We start from the raw sequence: 20,207 nt of genomic DNA, 5'->3' as shown, positions 1-20,207 counted from the left end.
GGGGTTGAGGTCAGAGATGGAAGTGACCTGAACTGGGTGGAGCAGTGTGGGTGCTCATAGTTATTACTTACCAGCTGTTGTGTGCTTACTCATAGCAGGCTCCTCAGATGCAGGAGTGCTTCCTTCTTCATATTGTCTCATTCAGTTCTCATAAGGTCTTTATGACAGTAGCCAGAGTTATTAACTCAGTTTTACAGAGGAGAAAGCTAAGACTCAGAAGCAGTTAACACCCAAAGACATAGCCAGGATGGAGAGGTGTGGACTCAATAGAACTAGGCCATAAATTGGACCTGAATGATGAATAAAGAGGAGTTAGGGACGGTGGTTATATTGACGATATTAACTGAGATAGTGGACCATGAGGGGAAAAATCTGTTTGAACCTGCATTCAAATATCTGAGCAGAGCATACTATTAGAGTTTGAAGTGTCAGAGATAGACAGGTAGAAATGGCCCAAGTGTTCTCATGGCTAATGAAATAGTTACTCTAGCCTGTTACATAACTGGTTTATTGTACATCTTGCTGAATTGGTGGTTTCTATTTTTATATTTCCCCTTGGTGGCTAATACAGTGAATGGAAGGTGGCTGGCTTATGTTTTGTTACATGTTGTTGATAATTTGTATGTAGTGAATGGACAATGGGCTGGCCCAACTTGGGGCGGGGGTGGGGGGAAGAGAATGACGAGGTGGCAGTTTGTCATGGATGAGAGAATTGGTCATTCTTCCCTAGAAGTTCTTTTGGCAACTGAGGCTTCAGGGAGTATCTGCATAGTCTGTCTTTAAACTATTGGAGGAGGGCCTAGCTATAAACATGTCTGCTCACCTTTACTCTAGAAATTCTGTAAAAAGTTCACATGTTGAGAGGTAGGTTAGGGTGTAGTAGTCTTTTTTTTTTTTCTATAAAGAAAACTAAAACTTATATTTATAGTTCTTGACATACTGTTAATATTTTGGTGGCCATTCATCTCTATTCACAGCTTTTTAACTTATTCTATATAGTTATTCTAAAAACAGGTTTTTAACTTATTCCATATAGGAGATAATCCTGAAAAGGAACTAGCATCAAAACAGAAAAATGAAGAATCAAAAAAGTAAGCTTTCTTATTTACAAAGCTCTGTACTTATTCTATTAGAATACTATTTCATTGCAAATTTAGTTATGGGAACTCTTAAAAAAAAATAAGCCTTTATTTTCAATTAAATGTTTCCAGATTTCCAATCTTTAAACAAAATTCCTTCTCTCTTTTTTTTTTTCCTTTTTGTCTTTTTTACTGACCGGTAACGGGATCGCAACCCTCGGTGTCGCGCCTGTACCGGGGACCGGCAACAGGATCACAACCCTTGGTGTTGCGCCTGCACCGCGCTCAGCCAGTGAGCGGGAACCGGTCTCCACATGGGATCCGAACCCTCGGCAGGAGCGCCGCCGCGCTCCCAAGCAGCGCACTCTCCAGTGCGCCACCGGGCCGGCCCCCTTCTCTCTTTTTTAATGATGGATATTTACTAAGGACTAAGAAAAAAATTTTTTTTTTATTGCTTTTCAAATTTAGAAAAGCATATATGAATCTGTTACAGAGATGTGTAAAAGTTCCCTGCTACCATCATAAGTAACCATACACATGGTTTACATATGCTTCCATGCCTCTTAAAATTCCTGTACAAAAGTACAAGTTTTTAAAACAAGTCATGTTGCAGAAGTATATACACATGTATGACTGCATAGTAATTTGACAATATTAATATATTATTTGTTCTTTATTATAAAGGTTGGCTATACCTTACCTGCTGTCAGTTTTCTTTTTTTCTTTATTTTACTTCTCAATATACATTGTAGTTGATTTTCATGCCCCTTTACCCGTTTCTCTCCACCCTCTCCCCTCCCACATCATATCTGTTCACTTGACTTAAATAGTTCAAGGAATTTTTGTGGTTATGCTGTCTTCTTCCCCCCTCCCTCCCTCTGCTGTCAGTTTTATAAAAGCCTGCTCTCAATCTCTGAACTGTCTGGACTCTAGAATGTACGAGGAGGGGCCAGGGATGAACCCACACACTTTCTGCTTTTAGGTGCCTATTGCAGGCTTTCTAAGACCCTAAGAATCCAATGGTTCTTGTGCTCCCACTGGCCTGGGGTGTCTATGCTGCTTCCATTAATAATAGAGGCTCCGTGTTCACCACCAGAGTGGTTTTCCACCCCGGAGACTAATAACATCTCTGATGGAAGGAGGAGGATGTAGTTTGAAAGAAGCCCACAGGTGGTCCTGCAGCATTCTCCCCTCTCCAGTTATCTTTTTTTTTTTTTTTATGGTCTTAAGTGTTGTTAATAGGTCTGTACTCCTGAGTAGGGTACACTTTTGGGACATTGCCCATTGAATGCTTTAGCTGTAATAAATCCAAGATTGTTCTTTGTCACCAACTGGTATTACTAATGGCAGCTGGGGAAGTCAGGGTTTGATGTTTGTGGCATCACTAATGGTTATTGGCTTGGTTCTTGTTGAGAGTGTGTATTGCATACAATTTTGAATACAGAATTACTTATAGAATGTGCCTACTACCTATTTCATCAATAAATTACCAGAAACGATTTGTTTTCTTCACGTTTTAAAATGTTCAAATTCTTTCCTAGAAGGCAGTGGGCCTTGGAAGATTTTGAAATTGGTCGACCTCTGGGTAAAGGAAAGTTTGGTAATGTTTATTTGGCAAGAGAAAAACAAAGCAAGTTTATACTGGCTCTTAAAGTGTTATTTAAAGCTCAGCTGGAGAAAGCAGGGGTGGAGCATCAGCTCAGAAGAGAAGTAGAAATACAGTCCCACCTTCGGTGAGTTTTCAGATTGACGTTCACAGGAATGGTGTGTGGAACTTGAAGTTCCTGAGTTAAGAGTGTGAACTTCTTAGAGGGCCTACTTCATAGTACCACAAGTGGGGTTCTGGGGGTGGGGGTTCATGTGAAATACCACTGGATTTAACATGAGGGGTTTGTTTTTTAGTGCTCTGGTCTTCTACCCACTCTGAAGCCAGGTGTTTATCTTTTGTGGCAGGCATCCTAATATTCTCAGACTGTATGGCTATTTCCATGATGCCACCAGAGTTTACTTAATTCTAGAATATGCACCGCTTGGAACAGTCTACAGAGAACTTCAGAAACTTTCCAAGTTTGATGAGCAGAGAACTGCTACTGTAAGTTTTCATTTATCCAGACTAATTCTGTTTCCTTCATGCCTGTCCTCCTCAGCAGTGTACCTTTCTTTATAGCACAGTCGGTTTTCTCTTAATGGAAAAATAGCTTAATAGGATCACATATTGGAAATGGAAACATTGAAATAGCTTAGTTGTACCATGTATACGGATACGGATAAAATCAGGTACCAGGTAGAATGTTGTGTTTCTATAGATATTTTTCTGTGGAGATGTATATAGTTGCCCTCTTTTAACAAATTTTATTTTAGAATAGTTTTAGTTACATAGAAATTGTGAAGATAGTACAGAGTTCTCATATACCCCTCACCTGATTTCCCCTATTGTTAACGTCTTGTGTTAGTACAGTACCTTTGTCACAACTAATGAACCAATATTGATATATAACTGTTAACTGAAGTCCACGCTTCATTCAGATTTCTTCGGGTTTTTCTCATGATTAGGATTATGGGTTTTTGAGAAGATAAGAGGTAAAGTGCATTCTCCTCACATGGCAAAGATGCATTCTCTTAACATAATTTATCACCGTAGGCGTTAAACTTGATCACTTGATTGAGATAGTGTCTGTCCGGTTTCTCCACTTTACAGTTACTACTGTTAGTACTGTAACTAGTTATACTGTTACTGCTAAGTTACTATTCTCCCCCCTTTCTGTACTGTATTCTTTCAAAGAGAGTTACTATGCAGAGCCCACACTTAAGGAGTGGGGAGTGGAGGAAGTAGCTACATAAATTATTTGAAATTCTGTACCAGATTTGTCTATTCTCCTCTATTTATTGAATCATTTATTTGAAAATGTGGACTCATGGATAATTTTATGCTTTGAGTTATAATCCAATACTACTTTATATTGTTGCTCAAATTGTTCCAGCTTTAGCCACTGGGAGGAGCTCTTTTACACAGTTTCTATGTAAACCATTATTGTAGGGTGTATTTTTTGTTGTTGGTTTTTATTTTTGTTTTTTTTTTAAAACACTCCTTTACTTTCTGGCACAAGACGTTTAAGCCTTGTCTTGCGTATTTCCTGCTCTGGTCCTAAAATCAGCCATTTCTCCAAGGAGCCCTGGTTCCTTTTATTGGAGAAAGTTGTTAGAAACTAAGATCTGGGCGCTTGGTGTGCACATTGCTACTGGGGTGTAATTACTTCTAGGATCTCTCAGCTGACAGAGCAAGGGAATATATGTGTATATACCTGTATCTGTAAATATTTATCCATTTATATCTATGTTAAGTAAAACATGAGCTTGTACTGATGTTTTCAACTTGAATCCGTTGCTACATGGATCATTCCAACCTCACCCCTTGCTCTGTAGACTGCCATTCCAACAGTGTGAAATCTGGATTTCACACCTCACCATCCATTCACTTAATTACTCAATTCCAGTGTACATGTATAATGGCACTGAGATTGTTAACCGCTTGCCACTGTGGGAAACAACTTTATAAACCAGATTGCTTACGTGCAGTTCCTCTTGTCTTTGTTTTACAGACTCCACTCACTTCCAGAATTAATTAGGTCAACACTCCCCCACACCCTTGGTGAGGTTGTTTCCTGCATTTGTAGCACAGTTAGATTCTTTTGTTACAATCTGCATTCTATCCTGGGATCCCCTGATCTCCTAAATGTTTTTCTTTTAAATTTGCATACACTAAGACTCACTTTTTGTGCTGTAAAGTTTTATGGATTTTGACAAATGCATAATGTCATGTATCCACCATTACAGTACCAGACAGAATAGTTTCACTGCTCAAAAAAAAAATCCTGTCTCACCTACTCAACTCCCTTTCCCTAATCTCTGGCAACCACTGATCTGTTTACTGTCTCTGTTCATTTGCCTCTTGCAGAATATCATAACTGGAATCATGAGAGCATGTAGTGTTTCTAGACTGGCTTTTCATTTAGCAATGTGCATTTAAGATACATCTGTATCTTTTGGGAGCTTGGCAGCTCATTTCTTTTTCATCACTGAATAATACATTATATTGATGTACCTCAGTGTATCCATTCATCTACTGAAGGGCATTTTGGTTGCTTCTAGGTTTTGATGATTACAAATAAAGATGCTATAAACATTTGGATGCAGGTTTTTGTGGAGACATGTTTTCAGATCAGTTGGGCAAATACCTGGAAGTTCTATGGCTGGCTTGTATGGTATAAGACTTTGTTTAGCTTTGTAAGAAACTGTCAAATTGTCCTCCAAAGTGGAGGTACCATTTTTTGCATTCCCATCAATCAATGAGAGGTCACATTGTTCCTCATCTTTGCCAACAGTTGATCTGTTTTGGATTTTTGTCATTCTAATAGGTATACAGTGGCATCTCATTGTTAATTTGCAGTTTCCTAATGTCGTATGGTTATTTGCCATCTGTATATCTTTGAGGTGTCTGAGATCTTTTGCCTGTTTTTTAATTGGGTTTTTGTTTTCTTGTTTAAGAGTTCTTTGTGTATTTTGATTACAGGTCCATTGTCACATGTGTTTTGCAAATGTTTTCTCCCATTCTGTGGCTTGTCTTTTCATTCTCTTACCTGTGTCTTTCAAAGGCAGTTTTTAATCTTAATAAAGTCCCACATCTCATTTTCTTTCATGATTGTGCTTTTTGTGCTACTTTTTTTCTTGAATAAAACTACTTGTTTTAAGAAGCTGAAGAGTTTTTTTTTTTTGGGGGGGGTGGGGTCCTTTTTTTGTGACCGGTAAGGGGATCGCAACCCTTGGCTTGGTGTCGCCTGCACCGCGCTCAGCCAGTGAGCGCACCGGCCATCCCCATATAGGATCCGAACCCGCGGCAGGAGTGTCGCTGCGCTCCCAGCTCCGCACTCTCCCGAGTGCGCAACAGGCCCGGCCCTGAAGAGTTTAATTTAGGCTGTTTCTCCTTGAATCGGCAGATCATGGGCCTGTTGAGTAGTGGTTACTTTGTTTTGTTCTGTGTTTTGGAGGTCTCTGGACAGTGTATACATTAGTTTTCTTTCTTTCTGGCATTAACTTAAATATGTTCAGTATCTGAACTCACACTGGTGAACGACCCTCTGGGCTTGTCTTTGCAAAAGTGACATAGTATTTTAAGCTTAAATGTTTGCCCTTCTGATAAGTATATCTATCCCTACTTAATTTAAATATTAGCTAAACAAATCAGTTTGACAGTATTCCTTATGAATTCATCTATTGAGCCAACTTTCTCTTACAGATCAATAAAGAAATCTATGCTCATTAGTGATAGTGACTCTGCCTAAGGTAGTACTATTTTACCTCTTTTTTCTTGTAGTCTTGCTCTTATGGTGGGATGTAGTTTTGTTTTGGGCCAGTTAATCTTTTTCTTCAGTTTCTGACATTGATATCCTTCTTAAAAAGGTTTTATCCCATGCCAAGATTATAAAGTGTAGATATACTACTACTCCATTTTCTTCCTTTACATCTAAGATTTCAATCCAGGTGGAATTTATTTTGCTGTAAGCAGTTAGCTGTTTGAAAGAAAATGAAAGATTGGTTCTTTCTTTATGCCTTAGTAGTTAGAATGAATACACACGCCTGTTTTTCTTTTCAGGTAAGTTCAGATAAAGCTAATTGTAGAGAAGTGTTAGGGACCTTTACATATCCACAACCTCACAACATGTGAGGTGTGGAGGAAGTTGGTGCCAGAGCTTTGATGGAACTAATAGTTTCTCTTCTGGAGCTGATTTGAGTAGAGCAGGGAAAATCCTTGGCCCTCTGGAATTTTAATGTGTGCAGTTAAAGCATCAGTAACTCGAAGTTGGTGTAGTTGAGGGGCAGCTTTCCTTATATTTACCTTTAGTTTATTGTGGTCTAAATTTTGATCTCTGGCTTTGGGCTAAAAGAATGAAAAATGTCCTTCCTGACAGTGACATTTCGTTTCTGCTCATTTGTTTAGTATACCTTTTTGGTGTAAAATAATGCTCAGACCTGTCTAGGAATTACTTTGGGAAATAAACTCTTAAACTTTAGGTAGAAAGGCCGGCCCATGGCTCACTTGGGAGAGTATAGTGCTCATAACACCAAGTCAAGGGTTTGGATCTCTATATAGGGATGGCTGGTTTGCTCACTTGGGAGAGCGTGGTGCTAACACCACCAAGTCAAGGGTTAAGATCCCCTTACCGGTCATCTTTAAAAAAAACAAAAAACAATTTTAGGTGGAGCTAAATATATTCTTTCAGTATACTAATATTTCTTATCAAAATGTTAAAACGAATTCTGAACTTGCTTGATAAATCTTAAGTTGAGATGGGGATAGAAAATTCTGTCTTAAAAAAAGAGTTACTTAGGTTTCCTTAAGTTACTAACAAAAGGATTGACTTTTTTTCTTTTCTACTTTTATGCTGACTAATGAACTAGTATACCCCCAAATTTAACATGCCATTTAATGTCAGTGCAACTGCTTTTTAATTTGTTTGCTGTTCAGTATAATTTCCCCCTGATATTGAAGTAAAGTTTTAGCTTCAAACAAATTCTTTAGTTACAGAATGATCTTATTTTTAAAAAAATGGGAATCGTACTTGAAAGTTTTTTTAAAACATTTTTTCTTTAAAAAAAAAAAAAAAAGACATTGTTTACACATTTGAATCCCTAATTTGTAGCAGTTCCTCAGCATTGTCTAAGTTCATGGCTGATGGGCCACAAATTGCCATGTGGGGATGTAGTTATGCTCATCATCAGTGTCTCTCAATACCACATCACTATATTAGCAAAGAGATAACTAGGTGCTGAATAACATATTTCATGCTAACCTGTATAAATGAGTTCAATTGATTTTTGTAGACTCATGCATCATTTCTACAATGTTTGCTTTAAAACCAGTAAAATATATTTAAAATCTCTGGGCTTCCTTTCAGGAGAGATGTCTAACATTAACTTGTATTATATAAAAGCTAAAACAGGCTTTCAATACTTTTTTTTAATAGTATATCACAGAATTGGCAAATGCCCTGTCTTACTGTCATTCGAAGAGAGTTATTCATAGAGATATTAAGCCAGAGAACCTCCTTCTCGGATCAGCTGGAGAGCTTAAGATTGCAGATTTTGGGTGGTCGGTACATGCTCCATCCTCCAGGTATGTGTCTCTAGAGGTGGAAGTTGTTTGGTTTAGCAAAATCCTTGGGGGCTAATCATGAGTTAAATATAAAATACTTAAGTGTAGATTTTGCACTAAGTTGGGCAGGTGACTGACCCAGAAATACTTTGGAGTAATTTAGGCCTGATAAACTGTCTTCAGGAAAAGTCTATTGTGCAACCATTCTGGGCTACTTATAGCATTCTAGGCCTAGGGTTGAAGATGCTTAATATCCTAAGAGGCAATGAAGGGGGCGAATAAGTCAACAGATGTGACAAGTATATGGCAGAGGTGAAGTGTAGAATGGGAACCCATAATTTAATGGTGTTGTGGAGATTCCAGCTGCTTCCTGGACAAGGAGATGGGGAGAGATTTCAAAGGACAGCACATACAGAGATCTAGAGGTGACAGCACAGTACTTTGGGGAAGTCTGAAAACTGAATTGGTTTGGATGGAGCTTTGAGGGTGGTGGTTAGGGATTCTCTTTGGTCTGCTTTTGTCAACAGTAGGAATAGTTTTTCCTTTCTCAGCTTAAAATTGAAGCAGAGATATCAATCTAACGAAACAATTTAAATCTTAGGTGAACTTTCTAAACAAGAGCTAAAATATTCTCTACTGGTTTAAATAAGCTTGAAACTTCATGTGAGGTGGGGCATTTTAAAGCATACATCTACTGATTAGGATTTGTCAGCTTTGGAGGAGGATGTAAAAAAAATTATAGCCAGGTGACTTTAAAATAAAGCCAGTTAAAAAAAAAAATTGTATAGCTTTCTCCCCTTGTCCATGGTTTTGTTTTCCGCTGTTCCAGTTACCTGTTGTCATGTGCAGTCTGAAAACATTCCAGTACTTAAGAGACCACATGAATTGTATAGCTTTCTCCCCTTGTCCATGGTTTTGTTTTCCACTGTTCCAGTTACCTGTTGTCATGTGCAGTCTGAAAACATTCCAGTACTTAAGAGACCACATTCGTATAACTTATTACAGTATAGTTATTCTATTAATTATTCATCTATCATTGTGCCCAATTTATAAGTTAAACTTTATCATAGATATATATGTATAGGAAAAAACACAGTATATGTGGGGTTTGGTACTACCTGAGGTTTCAGGCATCTACTGGGAGTCTTGGAATATGTCCCCTAAAGATGAGGGGGGACTACTACATAGCCTAAAGTAGACGTGGGAAGAAGACCCTTTGTTTTTGTTATAGCACTCTAATTGTTTCTAGCAACGCCTTGAATCTGCTCTTGCAGTCTCTTTTTTTCCAAAAACTGGTTGTCATTACTGGGAACTGTCACCTGGGAAGACAAAAAATCGTAGGCTCATGGAATCACAGGCCTTAACCTGTCCAATGGCGTCATCATGATAGAAAAGATAGCTTATTGCTGTCTGAAAAGACCATTTATGTAACTGTTGTTGGCCACTCCTCCTGCATCCCAAGTGTGAATAACCATAATAGTTTCCCGGCTATTATCTCCATCATTTGAGAACCCCTGATCTAGTCTGTGTTCTCATCTCAATGGAGGTGAGGGTTAGATGTCTGGAGAGTTAGCTCCTTAATCCCAGGTCCTGACTGATTTGAGCGAATGTTTGTGTGCTCACTGGGCACCAGGCATGGCAAGCGCTGACACTGAGCAGCAGAAGCAAAGCAACAGCCATCCTGTGCAGTCTGCTCCTCACTTGCCGTCTGCTGCAACAGCTTTTTTTCTAACCTTTTCTATAAAAACCTAAATGGATAGAAATGCTGAGTTGGTAGTACATAGCATACCGGTCTATACAATGCCAACATTCAACAGTTTTTCCCATTTTTGCCATATTGACTGCACCTACTTTTTGGTGAACATTTGATAATAAGTTGCAAACATCGTGATGCCTCATCCTTAAGCACTACAGTATGCATCTCCTAAAGATAAGGATGTTTTCCTATATAATCACAACTATTATCATTCCTAAGAAAATTAACAGCACCGTTAATATTTAGTTCATGTTAACTTTCCCCAGTGATCCACAAAATTTTATAGCTTATTTTTGAAATCAGAACCCAACCAAGGTCTATATTGTACGAGTTGTCTCCCTGGTTTTAATCTAGATCAGTCCCCCCACATTTCAAATGGATTTTTTCTGGGTCGGTCCGGTGGCGCATTGCTATAGTGCGCCGCTTGGGAAGTGCGGCGGCGCTCCAGCCGAGGGTTCGGATCCCACATACAGACCGGTTCCCGCTCACTGGCTGAGCGAGGCGCGGGAGCAACACCGAGGGTTGCGATCCCGTTGCCGGTCCTAGTCCGGTACGGGGGCAACACTGAGGGTTGCGATCCGTTGCTGGACATGGCAAAAGACAAAAAAAAAAAAAAATGGATTTTTTCTGGGTCGGTCCGGTGGCGCATTGCTATAGTGCGCCGCTTGGGAAGTGCGGCGGCGCTCCAGCCGCGGGGTCGGATCACACATACAGACCGGTTCCCGCTCACTGGCTGAGCGAGGCGCGGGAGCAACACCGAGGGTTGCGATCCCGTTGCCGGTCCTAGTCCGGTACGGGGGCAACACTGAGGGTTGCGATCCGTTGCTGGACACGGAAAAAGACAAAAAAAAAAAAAAAATGGATTTTTTCTGATTGTGGTGTCATTTAACTTGGACTTTTATCCTCTTTATTTACTGAAAACTGAAATGTAGGTCTAAGGGCCTGAAGAGATTTAGGTTAAATATTTTTGGCAAGAATATTTCATAGGCCACCCTCTATTTCAGTATCTCTTTTGTACAGTGATCTGTCAGAAGGCAGCATGTGTATAACCCCAAAGCTAATACCTCAACAGTGGGACAATTTCTAGTTTCTTCTCGCTAATGTCACCTGGCTCTTAAACTCCTTAGCATATCTATAATACATAAAAAATATAGAGAGAACTCCAAATTGTATTATAGTATTACATTCAGTTTCTTACATTCTAGATCATTCAAGGAAGTTCTGGAGTTGGGCAGAGTTTTGCGGGTGAAGCTCAGTTGCTAGCAGTGTGATCTTACACATGTCCCTCAATATGCTTCCTATCTAAAAGTGGGGATTTTTTTTTTTTTTTTTTGTCTTTTTCCGTGCCCAGCAACGGATCCCAACCCTCAGTGTTGCCCCCGTACCGGACCGGGGACCGGCAACGGGATTGCAACCCTCGGTGTTGCTCCCGTGCCTCGCTCAGCCAGTGAGCGGGAACCGGTCCGTATGTGGGATCCGAACCCTCGGGCGGGAGCGCCGCCGCGCATCCCAAGCGGCGCACTATCCAGTGCGCCACCGGGCCGGCCCCTAAAAGTGGGGATTTTTTTTTTTTTTTTTTGTCTTTTTCCGTGCCCAGCAACGGATCCCAACCCTCAGTGTTGCCCCCGTACCGGACCGGGGACCGGCAACGGGATTGCAACCCTCGGTGTTGCTCCCGTGCCTCGCTCAGCCAGTGAGCGGGAACCGGTCCGTATGTGGGATCCGAACCCTCGGGCGGGAGCGCCGCCGCGCTTCCCAAGCGGCGCACTATCCAGTGCGCCACCGGGCCGGCCCCTAAAAGTGGGGATTTTTTATAGTACCTACTTCACATATCAGGATCTGGCCAAGGGGAGACAATAAATGTCAGTGTAATCGCTAATCAGTTTTAGCAGCTGTCATGATAATACCAGAAGCACATCAACCTGAGCCTCCCTCTGTTTAGGAGAACCACTCTCTGTGGCACCCTGGACTACCTGCCCCCCGAGATGATTGAAGGCCACATGCATGATGAAAAGGTGGATCTGTGGAGCCTTGGAGTTCTGTGCTATGAATTTTTAGTTGGGAAGCCTCCTTTTGAGGCAAACACATACCAAGAGACCTACAAAAGAATATCACGGGTAAGACATAACTGAAAAGGATCTAGTGCTTTTGTGTAAATTCTCGTTATCAGCCTGAACTTTAGGCTAAGGTTTGAATATTTATACTATTTGGTCTGCCGAACCTGTGCTCTGACATATTTTGTCATTTCTTGTACTCCAGGTTGAATTTACATTCCCTGACTTTGTAACCGAGGGAGCAAGGGACCTCGTTTCAAGACTGTTGAAGCATAATTCGAGCCAGAGGCTAACTCTAAGAGAAGTACTTGAACACCCCTGGATCACAGCAAATTCATCAAAAGCATCAAATTGCCAAAAAAGCAAAGAATCCAGTAGCATAGAATCTTAGGAATCATGCAGGGGGAGAAATCTTGAGCCAGGGCTGCTGTATAATCTGTCAGGAACATTCTACTGAAATCTATTTCACTGTTGACTGTCTGCCTTCAATCTAGAGGAAATGCTGTTTTACTCAGCAGGCAGTGCCTCGGCCTCCCTCTTCAGAAAGCTCCACTTCAACAGACATGACACTGAGCTCAAAACAGCTATGAGAATTGTGCTGCTTTCACTGGCTCATAAACTGGAGGCAAGGGTGACTGTAGCCACCCCCACAGCACGTGCCTGGTAAGGTGTCCTTGCAGAAGACAAATTTGGAGTCTGGTTGTGGAGAAAGTGACCACTTTGCCCTGACTTGATCAGTTAAAGAGCTGTGCAATAACCTTCCAAGTACCTGAGTGTGTGTGTAACTTATTGGGTGGCCAAGTCTGGTAAAGCTGTTGGAATGAATATGTGATTATTTTAAATGTTAAAATAAAGGCTTTTGTATAGACCCATAATTTTTCTCTTCTGTGGCATCCTCTTAGGAATGCTCTGTGATGTCCAGCACCCCTATTAATCAGCCTGTGGGTTTCTAGTCCTCCTTATCTCCTAATGAGACTTTATAAAGTAGGAACATGTGCTCTATCTCCATCTCGGGACTTGCTTGGGACCCAGAAGAGCCCATGTGTCTCATAGCAGTGTCTAAATGTTAAGGGCTTATCTTTATTATATTGGAGTTATGGCATGTGTATACTTTAAATTTGCAAATAAATAAATACATCTACCTGAGGTACATGTGTAATTCTTTCCATCACCTGTCTGTTGGCTTGGAGATGAGGTGCCATGAGTGCAGCAAGTCTGGCCCTCTTCTGGCCTGTTGTATCGAGTGTGCTCTTAATGTGTAAAGTTACATATCTGTTTATAGCTGCCAACATTATCTGTTTACTGACCCAAGATACAGTGAACTTGACAATGATAAAGGAAAGGTGGAAGTGTTGAACTTAGAACTAGTAGAGAAGTATGCTTCCATGGCCAACTCTCAGTGCAAGAGACGAGATAGCAGATATGTCGAAAAAATATAAGAAAGTGGCCAACATAAAGAAGCTTCTCTAAGGGACAGAGCAGAGAAATTTTAAAACATGGCTGAGTAAAACCTCAGTGGTCAGTCAGCACCCCAGGACAAAGGAGCTTTTGGTTCCCACAGTCTTAGCTGAGCCAACTTTTACATTCCCAAAGTAACATTTCATGTACCATCCACCCAAGCTATAGTTAATGTGATGTGACTAACATCACCAGTGATACAGCTAAACTTGGGATGTTCCCCAGACAGAATCCCACATAAGCAAAGAGAACGCTCATTGTAGCAGGTTAATACACTAGTCACAGTGCTGCTTCGTAACTGGCAGCAAAGATGGCTTATCAGATGAGGAATAAAAAGTTCATAAACTTTACAAAATGTTTGCTTCATAGAATTTAAGCTGTTCCCTTTGTCAGATTAAAAAAAAAACAATAGCTACATTTTAAAATAGGTCATCTTTATTCCTAGTTCCATAAAAATGTAAATATAAGCAATCTGTACATCTTGCTGGTGAATTCACATAATGTCTTAATTCCCTGATCCTTTGACCTCCTCATCCTCTCTCGTTTTTGTTTTGGCCACCGGCCACACAAGTGGGGCTGGGGCTAGGAGGATGGCAAAATGGCCATTTGGTATTTTATTGCTTGCCCTTTCAGTCCATTCCCATTACTCCTAACACACGTAAATTTGAGATTTAGGCCAGTAGGAAAGTTTTTTTTTTTTTTTTTTCTTTTGCATAGGCATTGCTAGGGATCTGAATGGGAGACTGGTATAGAAGGCAGTTAGGAGCCCAAAGCCAACAGATCACTTTAAACATGAGAAATGGAAATGCTCTGTCTGGTTACGCACGAGGAATTACCTAGTACTGGTATCAGGCATCTCACCTGGCTGTGGAGATGTCCTTCGAATGAGATCTCAGAAAGGCAGTTCTAATTTTGGCAATGGGCTAACTGCTTAAGAAAAATATGGTTCCACTTTAAAGATCTTGCCAGTGGAGACCTTGTTCCACAAAGATTCTTTTAATTGTTAACTGAGATAACCGATGGACATGGGTAATGGCTAAGTAGATAACTCAAAAGCCAGATTTCAGTAAAGCCAGTAGTGTCAGTCAAATAGTTCTTAGTTTTCTGATTGTTACAAATGTAATTTTAAAAGGAAGTGGGAACCAGAGAGATAAATGCAACTCCCTCAACCCTGCAGAAGGGCAGAGAGGTTAGTATGGAACAAGTGCTGTGTATGAGAGCACGAACCAGAGGAAAGTCCTAAATGATGCTGAATCCCACAGGATGGAATTCCTTCTCCACTTGCCTGCTCCTGACTATTTCAAGGAGGAAGTCTCAGTTTGGGTCTATGCACATGAATTTCTATTAACTAATCTCCCTAATACATATACCCTTCATTGGGTAAAACTGACTCTGTAGACTTTAATTATACCTGCCCATCTCCCCTCCCCTTACATTTGTAATAAGTGCTACTAATTTTTTTTCTAGGAAATGATACAAAATCTTTAACATACATAATTTTAACTCAATTTAAAAAATATAAGTAGTGACAATGTAAACATTGTGACAGTTCTGGAATGTCTGAAGTTTGGAATAGAGTTAAAGACTGTTTAAGAAATGCTAAGATTGTCTTAGCTTTTCATACGTGCAGTATCCAAATTCCTCTGTGAATATGGGCATCAGGAGCCAAGTGATGCCATGACCACTGGGCAAGGTTTCCATATTTTACCTAAACAGAGACAAATGACTCTGACCCATTTTAATGAAATTTCAGAAAAACCACATTCTATAGGCCCCAGCATGTCCAGATTTGAAGGTGTTTTGGGATCAATGAAACACACGATAAATACTTGTTTTTCTTTCCCCAAAACAAGTATAATGTCAAAAGTGTGGGTGCTAATTTAGATAATGATTATATATTGTTAAATTTTGCTTCATTAATTATAGCTCTGGCAGCTGTTTTGTGGAATATTGCATATTAAACCAAAGGCAGCTGACAAATATCAGAAGAAGGGGAATTTTAAAAACCAGCTAAGTTAATCATTGCTTTTTAAGAACTTGAGCAAAGATTAATCCCTTGGGGCTTTTGCAGTCAGACCTTCACCAATAATCTTGGAAAAGCAACATTTTGTAGGCTGTTCTGTTTTGAGATACTTCATTTGTGATGTCTTGCTGACGTTTCATATTATGTATACAAGCCCTATGATGAAAAGCATTAACAATGTATAAAGCAAAAAAATTATAATTATTCAAAAGCCTGACTTTTGCTGGAAATGGTAACATTCATGCTTGAGAACATAGCAATTAGCCCCTTTCCCTCCACCCCCAAAAAACCTACAACCCTAAAACCAATCTGAATTGTGTAGCTGAAAAAAATAGGTTTTCAGTGCCTACAATTGAAGAGTTCATCAAGGTTTTGCAGCTGGAGGTTTAAAAAATCCCACTTTCCGAAAATATCTGACAATGAAGGGCACAGAGACTAAGGTAATGCTGATTCTCACGGGCGCAAACAGCTTGTGAATTGCGTAGGCCACCACAAAGGTACTTGTACCTGCTGCCATTTTTGACTGTACCAGCGACTCTTTAAGTCCAAGTTTAAGCAGGACTGCAGACATGTCCACACCACTGGGGGAAAGAGGCAAAGAAAACTATTATTACAGCAAGGGATTAAATGAAGAAATCAATTTGGCTATAAGAATACAGCATTTTAAAAATGTGATGAATGCTAGATGAATAAAAAGTCTTAGAGAAAAGTTCTTACTCACATACAATCTTACATGATAGTAAGAAACAAATATTTATTACTGTTGAAAATCTTACCTTGAAACAACCATGTAAAATATGCCCAAGGAGATTAATGAGATTCCAATGTGCAATGACACGCCAACAGCACCGTATTCCTGAAAAACCTTTTTCAGCTGCTGTGACTTGCTTGGCTTTTTCTCCTCTGTGTTGCCGACAGCGCTGCCTGTTGTCTCAGTGATTTTGCTGGTATCCTGTGTACAAACCAAAGAAGGAGAGACACTAGGGCAGGAGCAGGTGTCAGTGGTCACCACAGGCTTTTATACTCACGCAATGTTAACACTCTTTCCCACCCCATGAGAGATCCTTACCCTCCTTACTCAGTGAGCTGTAGCCAACGCCCACTAAGCACAATGGAAGGCTAGGCACTAGGTGTGGTTAGCAGATGTTGGCCCCAAAGATGTCAGGGTCCTAATCCCCAGAACCTGTATGTTACCTTACATGGCAAATAGACTTTGCAGGTGTGATTAAGGATCTTGAGATGGGGAGATTATCCTGGATTATCTGAGTGGGGCCAATGTAACCACAAGGGTCCTTATAAGTATAAAGAGGGAGGTAGGAGAGTCAATGTCAGAGGGGGAGATGTGATGGCAGAAGCTGGGACAGAGATTTCAGGATGCTGTGCTACTGGCTATGGAGGCAAGGGCCACGAGCCAAGGAATGCTGGTGGCGACTAGAAACTGGAAGAGGCAGGGAATGGATTCTCCCCTACAGCCTCCAGAGGGAACCAGCCCTGGAGACTTCTTTGACTTTTTAGCCCAGTAAGATCCATCGTGGACTTTTTGGGAAGGGGGACTGGAGGGGGCGGCCAGTACGGGGAACCGAACCTTTGACCTTGGTGTTACAAGGCTGCACGCTAACCAACCCAGCTAACTGGCCAGCCCTCATTGCAGACTTTTGACCTCCAGAACTGTAAGATAATAAATGTGTTGTTTTAAGCCACCAGGTTGTGGTCCTCTGTTACAGCAGTAATAGTAACTAAAACACTGGGGCTCACATACTCGGGGACAACAATGATACTTTATTGAGCACTTTCTCTTAGCCAGGCAGTCCTTTGATGCTTTCTCTCCACCGCATGTATCTCCTTTCATCCCCACAGCAACCTTCTGAGGTAGATACTATTGGTTTTCCTACTTTACAAAGAAGCAACATAGGCTTAGAGAAATCAAATAATTGGCCCAAAGTCACCAAGATTAGAGCCCAGGCCATCTGAGTCCACTGCCCGAGCACATAACAACCATATGCTACAATAAAAGGGCAGTGGGTGTGAAATAAAAAGAGCAAAAGGTATGGAATATTTATTTCTAGAATCAATATTTACACCTGAGATCTGCAACAGACAAAGAGAGGGCTGATTCTCAGACAATACACTGACCAGGATATGCACGAAAACAATTCATTGCACGTGGTGCCTGTTAACATTTTTGAGCACCTACCAGGCTTGGAATGTTTGGAATAACATTCCAGAGAACATTCCAGAGAAAGGGGAACTCTCCTACACTGTTGGTGGGACTGTAAATTGGTGCAGCCATTATGGAAAATAGTATGGAGGTTTCAACAAACAACTACAGATGGAACTGCCATATGACCCAGAAATCCCACTACTGGGTATATACCCAAAGGAATGGAAATCATTATGTCGAAGGGATACCTGCACTCCCATGTTTATCGCAGTTCTGTTTACAATAGCCAGAAGTTGCAATCAACCTAGATGTCCATCGTCAGACAACTGGATAAGGAAAATGTAGTATACATACACAATGGAATACTATTCTTCCATAAAAAGAATAAAATACTGCCATTCACAGCAACATGGGTGAACTTAGAGAAAATCATGTTAAGTGAAATAAGCGAGGCATAGAAAGAAATACTGCATGTCCTCCACTCATAAGTGGGAGCTAAAAAATAAACAAACAAAAAAATAGATACAATTACAATAATATGTGAACTTTCAAAACGAGAGAACAGAATTGAGGTTACCAGAGGTGGGGAAGCGGGAGGAGTTGGTAAGGGAGGAATTGGTAAAAGGCCATAAAATGATCACATTGTATAATGTTGAATATACCAATTATCCGGATTTGAGCATCACATATTGCACACAGGTATTGGTATTCAACTCTGTACCCCACAGATATGTACAATCAACTGTGTTACAATAAAATATATTTTTAAAAATTTAAAAAAAGAAACAAAGATAACAAACACCAACTCAGATTAGAAAAAAAGAAAAAAAATCTCAATAAAAGAGCACTTTTATCAAATGATTTCTTTAATGAAGTCCTCAGAGCTTGTCTCGGCAGGTGGTGAGCATCTGGCTCTAAGTTAGCTCTGGTTATTGATTCTGCAGGTGGACCTATTCTTCCCTGTATTTTTAAAGTGTGCTGTGGCTGAGCCACACTTCAATGGCAAGAGGAAGGAGCACAACAGCCCAGAGTCCCCAGGAGATAGGATCAGGATTCCCCGGAATAAAAAACAAAATAATACGGGGACACAGCACAGTGCTGCACAGAGTAGCAGCCTCCAAACCCAACAGCCACACCTGCACAGCCAGGCTCGCCCTGGGATACGGGGACCTCCCAGGCCTGCCCCTGCCTGAGCTGTAGTGGGAGTCACTGCATAGAGCAGGGAGGCTGTGACCGAGCTCATCTGGGGTGAGGCCCAAGCCACTGCATTTCTCACAAGCTTCCAAGTGGCATGAGCTCCAAAATGCTGCTGGTCTGTGGACGACACTGAATGTCAAGTGTCTAGAGAGCTTTTCCATTTGTACCTATGTCCAGGTGCCCAGCCTCTGATTTTATAGATCGGGGGTGAGACCTGGCATTGGGATTTGTCATCAGTTCCCCAGGTGATTCTAAGGTGATCAGCTACGGTTGCCAGGTAAGCCCCTGCTCACCTGGCTGCCTCACCTGGCACTCTCTCCAGGCTGGCCTTCCCACATGCTCACACAGGATGTGCCTGCTGTACAACCCACAGGGCTGGGTTGGGGGAGTGAGGTGCTCCCCCCAGTGCTCTGCTTCCCCCAGCTGCCTCCAGTTTATATATTTCAGATGCAAATGCAAATGTCACCTCCTCCAAGAGGCCCTCCCTGACTACGCTAGTTGCACCTGCCTGCCCTCCACTGTAGCCTTCAGGTCTTTATCAAATATCATCTCTGTGAGGCCTTCCTGGGGCACCCTCTTTAAAACTAACCAGAGGCTAGCAGGTTAGCTCAGTTGGTTACAGCATGGTGCTGATAACACGAAGGTACAGGGTTCTGTTCCTGTACCAGCAGCTGCCAAAAAAATAAATAACACTAGCAGAAAATTGTCTGCTGTGTGTTTTGTCCTTACAAACAGTAGATGCTTATCCTGCAGCTGGAAGTTTGGCTGCCTCTTTATTTTTCTTTTTTGGCCAAAAGGCCTTTTGCCAAAATAGAGGATATAAAGAAAGAAAAGCGCCCTCAGCAGACACAGCCATGGTTGGTCTGGTACATGGACAGAGTGGGGCATAATCCAGTGTGGCTGGGCCAAGTGTCAAGGGTGGGAAATAAAAGGGGCTTCTGCCTGTCACTGGCCTCCAAATGGTGCTTGGCCCTGGAAGTGTCTGTGGGCTGTCGTGCTATCAGTGCCCACGTCTGGCAGCTCTCCCACCCTCAGCAGCTGAAAGGGGGGTGGGGGCTTGTTTCTCAGAAAGAACCTGAACTCTCAGCCGCCATTCTGGCTGGGGAGTGGTAGGGCTAGCGAGAAGGCTTTGAGTCAAGGGGAGGTCCCACGTGCTGGCCAATGACAAGGAGGTTGTGTTGGTTTTCATATGTCTGAAATAACCTACAGAAGTTCTCCTTCACACGCCCTCTCCCTGTGTATTTTTCTCCATCAAGCATTTACCATCTAACAACATCCCTCATATTTACTTACTTGGTTATTGTCTGGTGACAGAAGCTGCATAGGGAC

At 41.3% G+C, this 20,207-nt stretch overlaps 2 protein-coding genes across 2 annotated transcripts in view; one reads left to right on the top strand and one right to left on the bottom strand.

The window, feature by feature from the left end:
• Positions 1-13,185, top strand: part of AURKA (aurora kinase A) — a 20,805-nt gene extending 7,620 nt beyond the window's left edge. Inside the window, exons 4-9 of the mRNA XM_008584755.1 lie at positions 1,037-1,091; positions 2,621-2,812; positions 3,033-3,171; positions 8,102-8,250; positions 11,928-12,102; positions 12,245-13,185. Coding sequence (XP_008582977.1) covers positions 1,037-1,091; positions 2,621-2,812; positions 3,033-3,171; positions 8,102-8,250; positions 11,928-12,102; positions 12,245-12,430 — 896 coding nt within the window. The 3' untranslated portion in view covers positions 12,431-13,185. The remainder of the gene's footprint in view (positions 1-1,036; positions 1,092-2,620; positions 2,813-3,032; positions 3,172-8,101; positions 8,251-11,927; positions 12,103-12,244) is intronic.
• Positions 13,186-13,910: 725 nt separating this feature from the next.
• FAM210B (family with sequence similarity 210, member B) lies at positions 13,911-16,472 on the bottom strand (the record flags this gene model as incomplete). Its single annotated transcript, XM_008584763.1, has 2 exons — positions 13,911-16,101; positions 16,297-16,472. Coding segments are annotated over 2 exons (393 nt in total), but the record flags the coding sequence as incomplete, so codon positions are not given.
• Positions 16,473-20,207: the final 3,735 nt, after the last annotated feature.

This window comes from Galeopterus variegatus, unplaced genomic scaffold (genome assembly GCF_000696425.1).
Source record: "Galeopterus variegatus unplaced genomic scaffold, G_variegatus-3.0.2 Scaffold3366, whole genome shotgun sequence".
NCBI classification, from domain to species: Eukaryota; Metazoa; Chordata; class Mammalia; order Dermoptera; family Cynocephalidae; genus Galeopterus; species Galeopterus variegatus.
Note: the sequence above shows the minus strand (reverse complement) of the source record. Positions and strands in the feature narration are given on the sequence as shown.